Source organism: Megascapheus bottae, chromosome 3 (genome assembly GCF_031878675.1).
Source record: "Megascapheus bottae isolate mThoBot1 chromosome 3, mThoBot2.hap1, whole genome shotgun sequence".
Taxonomy (NCBI): Eukaryota; Metazoa; Chordata; class Mammalia; order Rodentia; family Geomyidae; genus Megascapheus; species Megascapheus bottae.
In genome coordinates, this window is record NC_143511.1 from 73,472,301 (window position 1) to 73,489,962 (window position 17,662).

Consider the following 17,662-nt stretch of genomic DNA (forward strand, 5'->3'; position numbering starts at 1 on the left):
TAGGCGGGGCCTCTCCTGAAGGAGGCGGGCCTGGGAGGCGGGGCCTTTCCCGACGTAGGCGCGTCAGATGGGCGGGGCCTCCTCACCCCGCTTGGTGGCGGGGTCCCTACAGGATTCCGTTATCTGATTTGGTCCTCCAAACAGGAGTCCCCAAAATTTTTCCTCGTCTGGAATGAAACGACGACCTTTTTTTTTTTTTTCTTTCAACTCTTCTGGAGCTGTTGTCCATCCTTCTTGCCTCGAAACTTTATCATGATCGTATTAAGTGTTAGGTAGTTTTGCTGTTTTTACTGTGAACTAACAACGCTGACGATAACAAGAAGAACCTGATGAAATCTCCGAGTGCAATGCAGCCCGGACAGGTAACGGAGAGGCGAGAAGGGCAGCTTCAAAGAGTAATGCAACGTTACATAAGCATTCAGAAATCACCCCTGTTAACATTGTATTTACTTTTTAATTCAGGAATTGGTTCATCGAGCATCGTTTCCAGGAAGAATCAATACCCAGGTTTTGCATTGGCGATCTAAGATATATTATTTTCATGTCAGCTTTACTCCCCCATCTGTCTCCATTCTGGGGATTGAACACAAGGCCTTTTACTAGCTAGGCAAGCACTCTAGCACTTGCCATGTACCCCTAGTTCGTATTTTTTTTCATATCTAACTGCATAGAAATTTTCCTACTGAGAACATTGTAATGCTGCTTTTCTCCTCCTTGAAATATACAGTCTTAGGGCTCTTGTTTTTCTGCTAGAAAGCAGGAATTGTGGAGACATGATTACAGAAATGTATTTCTCCATTTGGAGAAAAAGAACAGAGCATTACAATAATAAATTCCCATGGAAACTACTTCAGTTAGACACTGGTCTAGTATGGAGCACTCTGCTCTTGTACAGAACAGACCTGGCTTGAAGACATCAGTAGCTGTTCAGTTCCAGTCACTTGCTCTTTATTTGGTCCCATGTTGCCAGACATTTTGATTTCTAAGAAGAATCAGAAATCTGGACATTATGGACTATTCCAGTTTTAAAATACTAGCTCAAAGTGCCTACCAAGCAAGTCATAGGTCAGGTGTAATCCCAGACCAATAGTTGGTTATCTCTGACCTGAGTTGTTATAAGTAGTTCTGAAGGAATTAGTTTATTATTGTTTTCCATGAGTATTTTGTACTCAACAAATGTGAAATGAGCAATGTCCTTAGAAAGTAAACTAGGCATGGATGTCTCATATCTGTTATCTTAGTTACTTAGAAGGCTCAGATCAGAGAACCAGTGTTCAAAATCATGCTAGGAAGCAAAATCCATTACACAATTATCTCATGGAAAAATGGAAAAGCTGGAAGTGTAGCTGTGGCTCCAGTGGTAAAGCACAAGCCTTGAGTGAAAAAAGTTAAGGGATAGTGCCCAGGCCCTGAGTTAAAGCTCCTAATACTAGCACAGTGAAAAAAAAAGTTCTTGGGAACAAGGTGGTAGCAGTTGCCAAAAACATCTTAGAGGAAGAGAATATTTATCAAGCACAATAGTGCACTATCTCATTTAATACTTCTACAATCCTCTTTTAAGACATCTGCTCTTGCTGAAAGCAGTCCGAGAAGGATGAAGTCACTTGGAAAGCCATACAGCCAGTAAATAGAAAGATAATGACCTGAGAAGCAATGGCAAATCCAGTGATTTGCAGTTTGAACAAATCCATTCACGACTGGTGGATGTCTTACCTGCTTCATAAGAGTTACAGTATATTGGGGCCAGGAGTTTGGCCTAGTGGTAGAGTGCTTGCCTAGCATGTACGAAGACCTGGGTTTAATTTCTTGTACTACATACATAGAAAAAAAGCCAGAAGTGGTGCTGAGGTTCAAGTGGTAGAGCTCTAGCCTTGAGAAAGTCCAAGGACAGTGCTCAGGCCCTAAGCTCAAGGCCAGGACTGGCAAAAAAAAAAAATTATAGTATATTGAAAACTGAAGCACATCTTCCAAAAGTCTGAGCCATCAAAAACATTTCTGTTGGTTGTATTTTGATAAGGCTTTCTGAAATGGTGACCTCTTCTCACTGGTGGTTAATGAAGGGAAAAAAAAGGGTGCCAACATTTATTCTGAATTGTATGGCAAGCTTTTTAAGGCCCACAAATGATTTTTTGCCAGTCCCAGGGCTTGAACTCAGGGCCTAAGCACTGTTCGTGGGTTTTCTCAAGGCTAGAGCTCTACCACTTGAGCCACAGCAGCACTTCTGGCTTTTTCTATGTATGTGGTACCAAGGAATGGAACCCTGGTCTTTGTGCCTGCTAGGCAAGCACCCTACCACTAGGCCAAACTCCCAGCCCTACAGACTAATTTTTGTAGTGATTAGGACAGACTTTTATTTCATTTTACAGATGAGGAAAATAAAGATTAGATTGCTTAAGTCCAGATATTTGGGCTGTTAAATGTTCAACCAGGACACCTGTTGCTCCCAAAACTTTCTATTGACCTTGTTCTGAGATATTTTCATATATATATTTGTTACCAGTCCTGAATTATTCTAGGACCATCATTTACCTAAATGGGTTTCATAGAAATATTTTATGATGGGGCTGGGAATGTGGCTCAGTAGTAGTGCATGCATGAACCCCTGGGTTAGATTCCTCAGTACCACATACATAAAAAAAGCCAGAAGTGGCACTGTGGCTCATCTGATAGAGAGCTAGCATTGAGTAAAAGAAGCTCAGTGACAGTGCCCAGGCCCTGAGTTCAAGTCCTAGGAGTGGCCAAAAGAAAAAAAAAGAAATATACTCAAAACCTGACTTATGAAATGGTAATAAAAACAAACTTATATTTTAAATATTTTATGATTTGAATCCCAGTTAGGACCTAGACTACATGGCTACTGTACAATAACCCTCTCCCCTCATTTATGTGATTCTTCACTGTCCAGAGACTAGAGAACTACAGGAATGGCTATAGTCCTAAATTCCAGATGGTTATGAATTTGCCAGATGACAGCCAGTGGGATGAAACCACCTGTGAACAGGCTGTCTGTCAGCATCCCCAATGCTGGGCATCTATTCATCGCATTGAAAGGGGCCATCCTCGAATCATGGGAGTACCTGGCAAATCTCCCCTGGATGCTGAAGGTGAATGAGCTAGCTCTGCCTTCTTTGTCCAAGGTCCTTAAACGATTTCTGTTTGGCTCCCTTTCTCTGTGTAACATATTCCATTTTTCCTTTTGGTCTGCTTTCTCAGGTAAACTCCCAGTGGTCACTATTGTGAACATATCAGATTCTAGCTTGCATGCCAAGAGACTTGCTCACCGACAGTTGTCTCACCTCCCCTTCAGTAAGACTTGTTCTTCATTGTCTCAGGGTTCAAAGCTTAAATCCAAGCATCCCAGCAGGTAAATTATCATGAAATTGCCTTAGTAAACTGATGTCTCCAAATTCTACTTTATGATTTTCCCTTACCCTCACAGTAGGCTTTAAGAAATCTGAACAAAAAGGGAAATACTCATTTATTTAAAGAAGTAGTGACTAAGTAGAGCGAAACAAACAGAAAACATACCTGCTTGTTTTAGGATTTGGATAATTTGGGCTATAGACTGGGTGGTTTAAAGAATGAAATTCATTTTGGGGGGATTAGCTTTACATATATTCATATGTTGTACCAGAGCTTCACCTCAGGGCTTTTCTTTTTTATCATAATTATTTTTGTTTTTGTTATTATTATAAAGGTGATGTACAGAAGGGTTACAGTTATATGTCAGGTAATGAGTACCTTCATTCTTTCCTTCCTTCCTTCCTTCCTTCCTTCCTTCCTTCCTTCCTTCCTTTCTTTCTTTCTTTTTTTCTTTTTTTTGTGGGTCTTGGGGCTTGAGCTCGGCCTGGGCACTGTCCCTGAGCTCTTCAACTCAAGTCTACCGCCCTACCCCTGGGCTTGGGCAATGTCCCTGAGCTCTTTACCTCAAGGCTACCACCCTACCCTTGAGCCAAGCCCCACTTCCCATTTTCTAGAGGTTAATTGAAGATAAGAGTCTCAGGTCCTTTTGTGCCTGTGTGGCTTTGAACCTTGATCCTCAGATCTCAGCCTCCTGAGTAGCTAGGATTACAGGCGTGAGCCATGTGCCCGGCTTAATGAGTACATTTCTTTTTGAAAGAATTCACCCCTTCCTTCGCTCTCTTCCAGTCTTTTCAGTGCCAGCAAAGACTGCTGCCTGGCGGTTCCTAACTCAGGCACTCTCATCTATAAAGTGGCAATTGATGCCAACATCCGAAGTTTGAGCTGTCTGCTGAAGTGGTGGTTGTGTGTGGAAGAGGAGCTGGAAGAGAGTTTTAAACAATAAGAATAGCATTTACAAAGGCTTGAAGGACAGAATAAATCCTTTTTTTGTTGTTGTTTTGGTCAGTGGTTGGGCTTGAACTCAGGGCCTGGACATTGTCCCTGAGTTCTTTTGCTCAAGGCTGGAAGGCTAGTGCTCTGCCACTTGGAGTCATAGTATCCCTTCTTGTTAATTGGGGATAAGAATCTCATAGACTTTACTGTCCTGGCTGGCTTTGAACCTTGATCCTTACATCTGAGCCTCCTGAGCGGCTAGGATTATAGATGTAAGCCATTTGTGCCCAGCAAAAGAATTTTTTTTTGTGTGTGGGCCATGGCACTTGAACTCGGCCTGGGTGCTGTTCCTGAGCTCTACAGTTCAAGGCTACCACCCTACCCCTGGGCCTGGGCCTTGTCCCTAAGCTTTTCAGCTCAAGGCTACTGCCCTACCCTTGAGCCAAGCCCCACTTCCCGTTTTCTAGAGGTTGACTGGAGATAAGAGTCTCAGGTCCTTTTGTGCCAGGGCTGGCTTTGAACCTTGATTCTCAGATCTCAGCCTCCTGAGTAGCTAGGGTTACAGGCGTGAGCCACTGCACTGGCTCAAAAGAAAATTTTCAAGTATTACTAAACTGGGTGTCTGGACCATCCAGCAAGAATGAAAGAGGGGCTTTACAAATCAGGCTAAAAGTTGGAAATTTATTATATGCTTCTGCATTATTCTTTCATTTATAAAAGTAACTAGAAAATAATGATAGTATCTTTATTATTGTGGGAGATATAATTGATAATTTTTCCTCTTTTTTTTTTTTAAGTCAAGGTCTTATTATGTAGCCCAATAGAGCCTAAAATGGTCCATTATAATCCAGGGTGGCCTTGAATTCACAATTCTACTTCAGCTTCCCAAGTGCTAGGATTATAGTCACATATTTCCATGCTTGGCTACAATTTTCTTGTGTGTGTGTGTGTGTGTGTGTGTGTGTGTGTGTGTGTGTGTGTGTGTGGTTTGAATACTCATAGTCTTGCTTCTTGTTTTATTCTCAAGGCTAGTGTTCTACCACTTGAGTTACACTTCCACTTCAGGATTTTTACTGGTTAACTGGAGATTAGCATTTCACTGACTTTTCTGCCCAAATTGGCTTTGGACTGTGTTCCTCAGAATTTATCCACTGGAGTAGCTAGGATTATAGGTATGAGCCGGCAGCACTTGGTAGTTTTTACCATTCTTATGTAGCTAATTGGCTACATACTATATATTCACCATGCTATTCGACCATTATCACTATCCATTTCCAGGATTCTTATCATCTCAAACAGAAAGTTCATCCATTAAACCATAACTCTTCATTCTGTCTTATTATGTCTGGATTATTTTTATTGGTATAGTGTTTTCTAGTTTCATCTATGGAGTAGTTATGTATCAGAATTTCATTACATTTTAAGCAGAATAAATATTCTCACTTTTTTAGGCTTCAGAGTTTACCTGACAAAAAAGCGGTGAATCAGATTAAGTTTCCAAAAGTAAGTTGTGAAAAAAATAGGTAACTCCTCTACATTTTCTCCTTGCTTGTGGGAAGAAACTAGTTTGCTTTTAACATTGTTTCTCAGGATCTCAGTAGCTGGAATAATGATGAAGCTGTCTAATATTGTGACTTACTCTGTGTTAGACTCTACAATATAACAGCTCTACATGCTATATTGAGTTTCAAAATCCCAGGCACAAGAGGGATTGGTTTGTGAAGGTTTGTTTTAAGTGAGACTTTACTGTTTCCTGATTAGGAACAAAGCAAAGCAGTCATCTCATTGTCAGAAAATTAAAATTCTGTAATATCAAACCTAAATTGGACCTTAAGGTCATCTGTTCTGATGACTTTCAAACATGTATTTAGTTATTTGTTAGTCATAGGCTTGAACTCAGGGCCTGGCCACTGTCCCTGAACTTTTCTGCTGGCCCCTGACTTTCAAACTATTAAAAGTATTCATATAAGAAATAGATTGTGTTTCCGGGAGGGTGGCCTAGTGGAAGAGTGCTTGCCTAGCATGCACAAAGCCCTGGATTAAATTCCTTGGTACCATATACACAGAAAAAGCTGAAAGTGGTACTATGATTAGAGTAGTAGAGCGCTAGCCTTGAGAAAGCCGAAGGACAGTGCCCAGGCCCTGAGTTCAAGCCCAGGACTGGCAAAAATAATAGATTTTGTAGCAAAAACTTGGGATAATCTATAAAATATTTATGGGGAAGATAATCTAATCTTTTTTCTATTTTGGTTTATCCTAGTATTCCACTTTTACTTATTTTTGTGTGTGTGTGTGTGTGTGTGTGTGTGTGTGTGTGCGTGTACTGGGGCTTGAACTCAAGGCCTGGTATTCTCATTCTTGCTTAGTGTTTTTCAACTCAAGACTAGTATACTATCACTTGAGCAGTAGCTCCACTTCTGGCTTTTTGCTCATTAAAAGGTTCATGGGGGCCAGGAGCGTGGCCTAGTGGTAGAATGCTTGCCTACCATTCATAAAGCCTTGAGTTAGATTCCTTAGTACCACATACACAGAAAAAGCTTGAAGTGGAGCTGTAGCTCAAGTGATAGAGCGCTAGCCTCGAGAAAGCCCCCAAACAGTGCCCCAGGCCCCGAGTTCAAGCTCCAGGACTAGCAAAAAAAAGTCTCATGAACTTTTCTGTCTGGGCTGGCCTTGAACCTCGATCCTCAGATATCAGCCCCTTGAATACCTATAGTCTTGAGACACAAGCAAGATTATCAGCAAGAGCCTAACATCTTAAGCCATTTTTTTTTATATCTTTCTATTAGCTTTCGATATTGAATTTTAACGGAACAGAACTACCTTGCTCTGAAGTTGCCAGAAATATGGTTGTAGTCTGGATCCCAAAAGTGGTAGAGAAGAAAGAGAGGTGAGTACCATATGTAGAACTTGGAAAACTTTGACCTTTCTGTTTCGTACTTCCTCTTATTCCTTTTCAGGACTCTTTGATGATCTCCATTCCAGCCAGAGGCCAAGCAGAGGAAGTGGGCCTTATGTCCTGCTTCTGCATTTTACTACCCAGAAATTCTATCTTAATTAATCTTGAGATCACAGTGTGAGTCTTCTCTATGTCATATTCTGCAAAGCAGTAAAAAAAACATATGCCAGAACTTAATTTATTTGTGAAATTAGGTTAAGGAATAAATTCTCTCTTTACTAGTTTATCTTCTATTCTTGGCAGTACTGGGTTTTGAAGTTAAGGACTTGTTTTTTTCTCTATTGTCTTATTCATGGCAGATGCTCTACCATTTAAAGCATGCCTTCAGTTTGGCATTTTGCTGGTTCATTTGAGATATCCTCTCAGAGACATATCTGTCTGGGCTGGCTTCAAACCCAAATATTCAGATCTCAGTCTCTTGATTAGCAGCTAGGATTGCAGGTATGAGCCACAAGGGCTGGGCAGTTTTTCTTTTTCTTTCAAAGCAACCCAGAGGTGGCTACATGGAGCAGTGGATAGTGCATTGGAATTAAGTAACTCAAGGCATCCAGTGAAAGAGCTTTCAGTGAAGCATTTGAACCTCTGCTCTCAACCCGAGGCTCAGGACAGTGGTACAAAATGAATAGCTTGTAGGACTTGTGTACACAGCAGGACATGACGGAGATCATTAGGCAAAGGCCCAAAGGCTTGCTAGGATTGACAGCTATGGGAAAAGTGTTTAGTCTTTGATGACTGGTGAAGCTTTCCTATTCTTGTTAAGTAATAGAATTTCTTTTTGTCTTATTTTAAAAAATATTATTATTATTTTGCCATTCCTGGGCCTTGAACTCAGGGCCTAAACCCTATCCTTGGGCTTTCTCAAGGCTAGAGCTCTACCATTGAGCCACAGCACCACTTCTGGCTTTTTTCTATGTATGTGGTACCGAGGAATTGAACTCGGGTCTAGAGTGCTAAGCAAGCACTCTACCACTAGGCCAAACTCTTGGCCCTATAATTTCTTTTAATCAGTCATTTTTCTTTCTTTTTTTTTGCTTGCTTGCTTGCATTCTTTCTTTCTTTTTTTTTTTTGCCAGTCCTGGATCTTGTACTCAGGGCATAGGTGCTGTCCCTGAACTGTTTTGCTCAAGGTTAGTGCTCTTCCACTTGAGCCACAGTTCCACTTTTGAATTTTTCATTAGAGATAGTCTCACATTCTTACCTGGGCTGGCTTCAAACTGTAATTCTTATCTCTCAGCTTCGTAAATAGCCCAGTTTTGTCAGTTATTTTCTCATGCCAGCCTCAAGAATTTCCTTTTCATTTCTTTTTTTTTTTTATAAACATAACCTTGTAAGCTGGGCACCATGGCTCACACCTGCAATCTACTCAGGAGGCTATGGGCTGGATGCCCTAACTTATGACTACCTCCTCTGGAATAAGAGGCAAGGATCCAGTGAGGAACCAAATAAATTAGTCTCTATTCTCCTAGAATTATATGCAGGGAGGGAGAAGACATTACAAACATAATCATGTCAAGTGTATAATTCCTTACTTAAATTCATGCCATGAAAATAAATTATTAAGCTTGTTGCCAGTGGCTCATGCCTGCCATCCTAGTTTCTCAAGAAGCTCAAATGTGGAGGATTATGGTTGCAAGTAGGCTGGTCTGAAAAACCTGTGAGATTCTATTTTTAGTTAACTAGCAAAATGCCAGACTGGAGGTGTAGCTCAAGTGGTTGAGCATCGTCTGTGAACAAGAAAGTTGAATGAGAGCACGAGGCCCTGAGTTTGAGCCCTGGTCCCAGCACAAATCGCTAGATTGTCAGAAAAAAATATTGGGAAACTGAATTTTGATGTGAGGTTGAGGGCTCTATTTCAGAGCAGGTGTCTGGGTAGCTGGTACTGCTGGCTTCCAACCAGCCATCTTTGAGTATTAAGTAGGAATTTTCATGGTCATTTTTTCACAAATGTCTTTGTTACCTCTCTTTAAGATGTCTGAGAAATAATTTATGGCTATTCTTATTTCAAGCTCAGTTGAAAAATCATCTGCTTGTCAGCGTAGGACGAGAGCAAAAAAGAAATTACCAGGGGTAAGTTTGATGTCTTGTCTAATCCTTTATGATATTACTTTACCAGGCTTTTTAAATTCTTTTTTAAGTTCTCCCTTATCCTACTCTAGCCCTGATTGCTCTCTAAATGTACAAGTCTACCAAAGAAATTCCTTTCTCAGGAATAATTACTATATCTCTCCAGACTTCCTTTCCCTATCTGTTCCCTCAAGGAAGATAAAGGGTGTCTTGAAGAGATGAGAGAAAGAGCCGATGGGTATTTTGGTCAGTTAAATACTATTCTACCAGGTGCTGGTAGTTCACAGCTATACTCCTAGCTATTCAGGAGGCTGAGATCTAAGGATCATGGTTCAAAGCCAGACCAGGCAGGAAAGTCCTTGGGATTTGTATATCCTGTTAGCCACCAAAATACTGCAAGTGTAGCTTCCGTCTCAAATGGCAGAATGCTAGTCTTGAGTAAACAAGCTCAAGGATAGCACCTGGCCCCTGAGTTCAAGCCTTGGTAGCAGCACACACAGACACAGACATCACAGACACACAAATATAGATATACACACAGACGCAAACACACATACAATTCCCTAAGAAAGCAGTCAGTATTCAATGCATATCTTATGAAACTTAAGAAAACTGAGGGGAGGTTTGGGTTGGGAGGGATGAAGAGAATGATGAAGGTGACGCTGGTCAAGATGCACTGTACTTAGAAACAGATTTATTGAATGGTAACTTGTACAACTACTTAAATATAAAAAATGTAATTAAAAAACCCCCAACCCTCAAACCAAACAAACTATTCTCCAAGTGTTGGGATAGAATTCCAATGGACCGGGAGGTATAAGACCTGGGTTTCAGCTCTAATTTTGCTATTAGTGGGTAAATATGACCTGGGATAACTCACAGAGCCACCAGAGACTTATGTCAATGAGAGTAGTGACTCCCTCCATTTCACTAGTTGAATCTGCCCCCTCTCCACCCTTGCACTTGGCACAGAGACAAGCTTGTTAGTTTTCTGAGTGAATAAATGAATGCCTTCTCTGGAAAAAAATGAAACAATCTCCATATGTTTCAAATTAAAGAACTGCAGGTGGAGAGGAAGTGGAATTGGCTGGAGTGGGTCTTGTTAAACAAGGAGCTTCCCATGTCAGGGTGAGATGTTGGTGGGAAGAAATGGGCTTAAGGAGAATGCTTCTCTTCCAGAAAAGCCAGCCACCTCAGCAACTCTCTAGAAGTCAGTACTTCTCGACAGAGTCAAAAACCCCACAGGAGACGATGCATCCGCCTTCCCCAGTACACATGCTTGAGAGACTGACGTCACCATCTGCACCTGACTCAGCCCACCGTGATGGGGTACCTCAGGATCTGCTGGAGGAATGGTGAGTGCTGCAGAACCTTGGGGAGCTGGAGTCCAGCGCTTCAGAGAAGCGGAGGGGCATCTATGCAGGGTACCTTTCCTGAGCAGGGCAGGGAGCCAGCTGTTACCCCACTTACTGAAGTCTTAGACAAGGAGGATGGTCCTTGTCACCACCATTCGTGACCACTTCCCATCTGCTAGGCCCTGGGCTAAGAACATCTGTGCACTGCCATTTAACCCCTTTCTGGATGTAGGCATTATTCTCTTCTCTGTGTGTAGATGAATTATGGATAAGGGAGAGGTAGAATAGTCTATGTAATTTAGAGTGTAATAACCTGTGAGTTTCATTTTGAATCTTAACTGGCTTTATGAATGTCAGTAAGTTCTTTAGCTTCTTTCAGCTTTTCTTTGCTTTTCTTTTTTTTTCCCGCCAGTCCTGGGGCTTGAACTCAGGGCCTGGGCACTGTCCTTGGGCTTTCTCAAGGCTACCGTTGTACCACTTGAGCTACAGCACCATTTCTGGCTTTTTCTGTGTATGTGGTACCAAGGAATTGGACTGGGGCTTCATCCATGCTAGGCGAGCACTCTACTACTAGGCCACACTTCTGGCCCTCAGCTTTATTTTCTTTAGTGCCTAACAGGGATTACAGGACCTGTGCTCAAAGTGTTGCCCTTACCAGTGTGGTTGGTAAACACATCTCTGATGGTGGAAGGTGATGCTGGATGAACACCTACGGGCATCTGATGTGGAAATGTCTGCAGATTTAGAGTCCTTTCTCTGTCCCTGTCTCTTTCTCTCTCTGTCTGGCTCTGTTTCTCTTGAGCCACACTCTTGGGGAAGAGCTGTTACTTACTAATAATTGTCTGCTTGTCCTCTTCAGCCTTTTGCCAGATGTGGATAAAGACGTGTCTGGTTCAGACATGAAGATGCAATTAGCCATGATGAAAAAGAATCTGCCCTTGGACAAGGCTCGACCTGGTAGTGCGATTTCTTCTAAGATGTTTCTAACTATACACCGCCTCACACTGCAAGTAAGAGCCAGGATGTCCCAAGGGAAGGGGCCCACATGCAAATCCCCCAGCTCCCCAGGGGACCCCGAGCCTGGGCATCTGCTCCCTTTCTCCATTCTACGGCTCTGGATCCAGGCCCCACAGAAGGCTGAGCTTGTATGTAGGTGAAAGCCGGTGAGGGGAAAGGGATGAGGAGAACAATATCTTGATTTCTTCTGCTCCTCCTTTCCCATATCTCTTCCTTCCTTTATAGCCTCTGTGATGATGCTGCAAAATGTGGGATTTCCAAAACATGCTTGTTCACTAGATGAATAAGTATACTTCTTTTCCTTCAGAGGCGTTCATTGCAACAACCTGAACATTTGAAGAAGTCACAGAAGAAACAAGGTAGAGATTCTAGTGCTGGTGGAATTCTGGGTACCTCCTCTCTCCCTGTTCCCCCATTTCCATTTTTTTTTTTTGCCAGTCCTGGGCTTGAACTCAGGGACTGAGCTCTGTCCTTGGACTTTCTCAAGGCTAGAGCTCTATCACTGGAGCCTTAGCACCACTTCCAGCTTTTTTCTATGCATGTGGTACCTAGGAAACGAACCCTGTTCTTCGTACATGCTAGGCAAGCACTCTACCACTAGGCCAAACTCCCAGACACGCCCCCATCTCCATTTTTAACTTGATCCCCATTACGTCATACTGTGGTTACAGTGCTTCAAGGCCCTGTATAGAACTCAGGAAAGTCCAATTTCAGGAGGCTGTGCACCCAGCTTGGTGTCCTGACCAGTGAGGCAGAGTCATAGAGCCAGGCAGGCCATAGAAAGTGGCCCTGCAGGGAGTTGTGGACCCTCACAGAGAGGACAATGGAGCTGGCCCTTTGCTTGCCAGGTTTCCAGAAGAAGCAGCTCCCACAGATGGGGTACCAGTGGTCGCCTCAGCAACATCCTCAGAAGAGGCTGGTGAACACTCCAGTTAAAAAGCAGAGAGGACAGAAGCTGAAGATGCCCAAGGGCATGCAGGAGCAGGAAGTAAGTGCAGCCTGCCATGGGAAGAAGTTCTCATGGGGCCGGGGGTGGGGATGGGGGTGGGGGTGGGGGGGGCATTTTCCTGTTTGCTCATGGACACAACCCTTAAGGTCTTTTTTTCCCAACTGCTTTGTATACATTTTCTTACTTCCAACCTTCTAATGTTGTTTGTCCTCATGGATTTTAGGAGAAAGAAAAGGAAGTCCAGAGTGACTTGGGGACACAGAGAACTTCACGTAAGCATTCGATTGACATTCTTGCTTTTTGAGCCACATTATTAGAGAAGATCTCTGTCCTTCCTTACTGAGTTGAGGAATTCACACAAGAGATGGCTTTTGAGTTAGATCCTGAGCACGTCTGAGTTTTCTTGACCTGGAAAAGGATTCCTGGGAGTGGGAATAGTCTGTGCAAAGTCATCTGGCAGGATCATGGCTGATTAGTAAATACTCATCATTTCAACCTGGCTGTGGGTATTCTGCTGGCTAACCAAGGTGGATAGAGGCTTCTCATAGACTGCACATGCATTTGAACTTTGTCCCTCCACCAACACCAATTAGAAGCTGTAAATACTCAGTAACCAGGCTGTACCCCAGAGCAATCAGGTCAGAATTTCTGCTACTGGGATTCAAACCTCCATTGTCTTGTTTTATTTTGTTATTCGGTTCTATTCATGTCAATAACGGGGCTTGAATTCAGGACCTTAGTTTTTTGCTCAAGGCTAATGCTCTACCACTTGGGCCGTGGCTCCACCCCTGGATTTTTGATGATTTATTAGAGATAAGGGTCTCATGGACTTTCCTACTTTGGCTAGCTTCAAACCACATGCCTCAGACCTCAGCCTCCTAAGTAGTTTAGGATGACAGGTGTGAGCCCTCGTGCCCAGCAGAGTTGTCTTAAAGCTGTCTAGCCCTCTCAGTATGCATCTAAGTGAGAATCAGTGCTTATGGCCCAATTGAAGGGTGGTTGTCTTTTCACATAAAAAGTTCATGTACAGAAAGGGAATTTGAGAAAGGAAAGATGAGGGACAGAGCTGGTGCAAAAGGAATGTAAGACTAGAGCCTTTTTTTCCAGAAGTAATATGAGTAGATTAGAGATGGCGCAAGAGGCCAACATTTTCTGGCCATTCAAGCTGGCAAGAGAAGTCATGAATTGAAACATAAACTGAAACAGAGTCCAATTTCTCTTGCAACTGTGATGATGTGCAGTGCCCATCTCTCATGCTCCATAGAGGACTCCTGGGTATTTGAACACATACTTTGCCATCATCTCTAATTCTATAGCAGATGTGATTATCACTCAGAAGACCTCACATAGTATACATGTGTATTCAATCATCACAAGGCATCCCATAAGTAGATGTAACATTTTTGTGTATATGGAAATTGAAAAACAAAAAAGAGTAGCAACAAAAAAAGGAATTAAAAATGGCTAAGTCTTTTTCATCTGCCATCAAAGTCTGGTCTGTTTTTGTTTATTTGTGCCAGTATCAGAGCTTGATCTCAGGGCCTTAGGCTCTAGTTCAACTTTTTTGCTCATAGCTGGTAACTCTTCTACTTAAGCCATACCTACAATCTGGTATTTTGCTGATTGTTTGGAGATAAAGTCTCACAGACTTTTCTGTCTGGAATGTCTTCAAACTGTGATCTTCCAGTTCTCAGCCTCCTGAGTAGTTAGGATTGTAGGTGTGAGCCACTAGTCCCTGGCTAAGGTTTGATCTTGTCCTGGAGGGGGATTTCACTTGTAGACTAGGGATCAATTAGAAGTTCAATAATGGAATATAAAGCATCAAGAAAATGATAATCATTTTGTAATTATTAGGTCACACAACTCTACAATTATTTTGTAATTATTAGGTCATACAACTCCACAAGATCACGAAAGTGAACAGAAGCTGGCACAGAAGGAGAAAGGACAATCTTTGAAAATGGTGAACATGTGGGAGGATTTCTGCCAGGGGTCACTGTCAGTTGTTTCTTCCTGTGTAACAAAGCACTCCACAGTCCAAGCCATAGTGCTTCATTCATTTTTCTTTTCTTTTTAAAAACAAATACATTTTATTTGTTTTTGTGCAAGTCCTGGGGTTTGAACTCAGGGCCTAGTCACTGTCCTTGAGCTTTCGCAAGGGTAGCACTCTACCACTTGAGCTACAGCTACAGAATCACTTCCAGCTTTTTCTATGTATATGGTACCAAGGAATTAAACATGGGGCTTTGTGCATACTAGGCAAACACTCTACCCCTAGGCCACACTACTGGCCCCTCATTCTTTTTTTCTTTTCTTTATTTCTCTCTTGCTTGCTTGCTTTCTTTCTTGCTCTTTCTTTTCTCTCTCTCTTTTCCTCCCTTCCTGTTCCCTTCCCTCCCTCCCTCTTTTCTTCCTTTTACTCTTTCTCTTTCTCCCTCTTTCCTTCCCTCTCTCCCTCCCTCCCTCCTTTCTTTCCTCCCCTTATCTCCCCCTCCCACTTCTCTTCTCTCTCTTTCTTTCATTTGTTCTGGTCCTGGGGCTTGAACTCAGAGCCTGCATACTGTCCCTGGGCTCTTCTTTTTTTTTTCTTGCTCAAGGCTAGCAGTCTACCACTTGAGCCCACCTTCACTTCTGGGCTTTTTAGTGGTTTATTGGAAATAAAAATCTCATGGATGTTACTGCCAGGGCTGGCTTTGAACTGTAATTCTCAGCTCAGCCTCCAGAGTCACTAGGATTATAGGCATGAGCTGCTTGTGCCCTGTGGGAGTTGCTATTTCTAATGAACTTGTGGGTTGAGTGGACCCTCATTCTATTCTTGCCTGAAGTTACTCAGTCAGTACAGCGTGCCGTTCCCTTGGGTCTCTTTGGATGCCTCTCCATGCAGTTTGTTTGAGCTTATTGATACCACTTCATTTTGTGAAGTAGTAGGCCTGGAACTACAACAGTGTCACTTCTGCCATCCTTTGTTGATGAGAAGAGTCACAGTCGAGTCCAGATCCACCAGCCTGTAAATAGATGGCATCTCTTCTAGAGAGGAGCAAAGGAGCTGTGGTGGTAGCCTCTGTGGAGATGGTCCACCTTTACTGACTGACAGCAAATGGGGGAAGTGGGCTCTGGCTCCATCTGATCAGCCCGGAAAGCAAAGGATGTGTGATACAGGCATGCCTTCAGTCCTGGGAGCCAGGTATTTACTGTCTTAGATGTTAATTTCTCCACACTAAGCATAGTTTAGAAAAATCCTTTTAGTGTTCTAAGGTCTAAAGTCACCTTTTCTTGTTATATTCCCACGGATTTTAGGGTTCTATGGCATACTCAGTGATGAATGACCTTGAACACTACATGGCTTTCTACTCCAGCTCAGAAAGTAAGTCCTTAGGGTAGAGGAAGGTTCATTCATGTCCAAGGGGGAGGGAAAGCTGAGCCTCTGTTGGCCTGGATGGCTTAGCTCCCAGAAGGTACAATCTTCAGCCTTCACACACATCCTAGAGCCATTTGGCCTTTCCTTGTCTGTATTCCACTTGTCAGTTGTTTGGGAGAAGGCTACAGGTATAATTAATGGATGAATCTTCTTTCAGGTACTGTTGCTTCTGATGTAGAAGTCTCTAAGAGACAAACTAGTCCCACGGAGCTAAAGACAGACTACTCGCCCACAGGATCTAGTGCTACGAAGCAAGAGGGAGAATATTCTTACACAGAACCTGGTCCTGCTGAGCAGGATGTATCACAAGGTCCAGTTGCCAGCCAAGCGACCACCTTTACCAACTTTTCAGAGAGTCCGAATGAATTTGGCTGGAACCCTGAACTCAAACTACTGAGGATAATTCAGGCTGCTGCTGAGGAGGAAGAAAAGAGCCAAACCTGGTGGCTAGAGAGTGAGGAATCTCTGGAGGGATAGCCAAAGGCACCGCTTGGGGCAGCCTTGGCCTGGCAGGATGATTGGCCTACTGAAGGCAGCAACTTTCGACACAGGGCAGAGAAGGGAGGGACTTTCACTTTCCTGAGCTTTTACTAGGGCCCAAGTTTAGAGATCCTGCCTTATTTATTTGTGCTACTCACTTCTGAGCAGGCAAGCAAGAAAGCATCCAGCCCCTTGTAAGCATGGGAGATTTCTCCACTAGGGTCAGAATAATTTTAGTCATTAAACACAACTACTGCAAAAGACTCAATCTCTGTTTTTTTTTTAATGCTTATATATATTTTTGTTGTCATTTTTTTTTGCCAGTCCTGGGCTTGAGCTCAGGGCCTGAGCACTGTCCTTGGACTTTCTCAAGGCTAGAGCTCTACCACTTGAGCCTCAGCACCACTTCTGGCTTTTTTCTATGTATGTGGTACCAAGGAATCGAACCCAATCAAGCCCAGGTTTTCATGCATGCTAGGCAAGCACTCTACCACTAGGCCAAACTCCCCACCATATACATATATATATATATATTATTGTAATGTATAGAGCGGTCACAGTTACATTTGCCAGACAGAGGGTACATCACTTCTCACAAACTGACATCCCCTCTCATGTTTTTGTACCCATTTTCCCCCCCACCCCCTCCCAATCATCTTGTTTTCCCCCCTTCCTTTTCCTATTTCAAATAAACAAATAAACCTATATACAATATACCAGGTAACAAAGTCAGATACTATAACAATGTGAGATTAACCAAAGGGCAACAAAAGAGAAGTAACAGTGCATTAAGAGCAACAATCACACAAGACAAAGTCAATCTCTGCTTTTATTTAGTATCTGTTTATCTCTTTTTCTAAAGCTCTGATATGGGATACTCCTCTACTGTATTTCTAGATTTCCCTCTCATTTCCTGAAATTATTTCTTTTGAGATGGGGTCCACATCACCATCAAATAATATTCATTGTGTTCCATATATGTGGTATTGGACTTTCGTTAGCTTGGAAGTGCTCAATGTTCTATTTTCTAAAGTGCTGGCTTTGCAGGAAATCTCAATAATGCTTAGACATACTCAGAATTTTAGAACCTCAGGAGCCCCCTTTTTTGGGGGGACAGGATTTAAAAG

General features: G+C 42.7%; 1 protein-coding gene across 1 annotated transcript; it reads left to right on the forward strand.

The window, feature by feature from the left end:
* Positions 1-315: 315 nt before the first annotated feature.
* Positions 316-16,777, forward strand: C3H9orf43 (chromosome 3 C9orf43 homolog). The gene is made up of 14 exons (XM_090329377.1): positions 316-362; positions 2,906-3,104; positions 3,214-3,364; positions 5,748-5,799; positions 7,083-7,183; positions 9,259-9,319; positions 10,496-10,671; positions 11,531-11,681; positions 11,996-12,047; positions 12,537-12,676; positions 12,861-12,909; positions 14,527-14,600; positions 15,935-16,001; positions 16,213-16,777. Exons 1-14 carry the CDS (start codon positions 330-332, stop codon positions 16,530-16,532), a joined length of 1,626 nt encoding a protein of 541 aa, XP_090185503.1. The 5' UTR covers positions 316-329; the 3' UTR covers positions 16,533-16,777.
* Positions 16,778-17,662: the final 885 nt, after the last annotated feature.

What these genes read in the sequence shown, in the direction of transcription:
- C3H9orf43 (XM_090329377.1), top strand. Translation starts at nt 330, where the DNA reads ATGAAATCTCCGAGTGCAATGCAGCCCGGACAG. An exon ending in CAAAAAAGAAATTACCAGGG is followed by an intron (nt 9,320 to 10,495) that starts GTAAGTTTGATG and finishes CTTCTCTTCCAG; the next exon opens with AAAAGCCAGCCACCTCAGCA. An exon ending in GAAGTCACAGAAGAAACAAG is followed by an intron (nt 12,048 to 12,536) that starts GTAGAGATTCTA and finishes TTTGCTTGCCAG; the next exon opens with GTTTCCAGAAGAAGCAGCTC.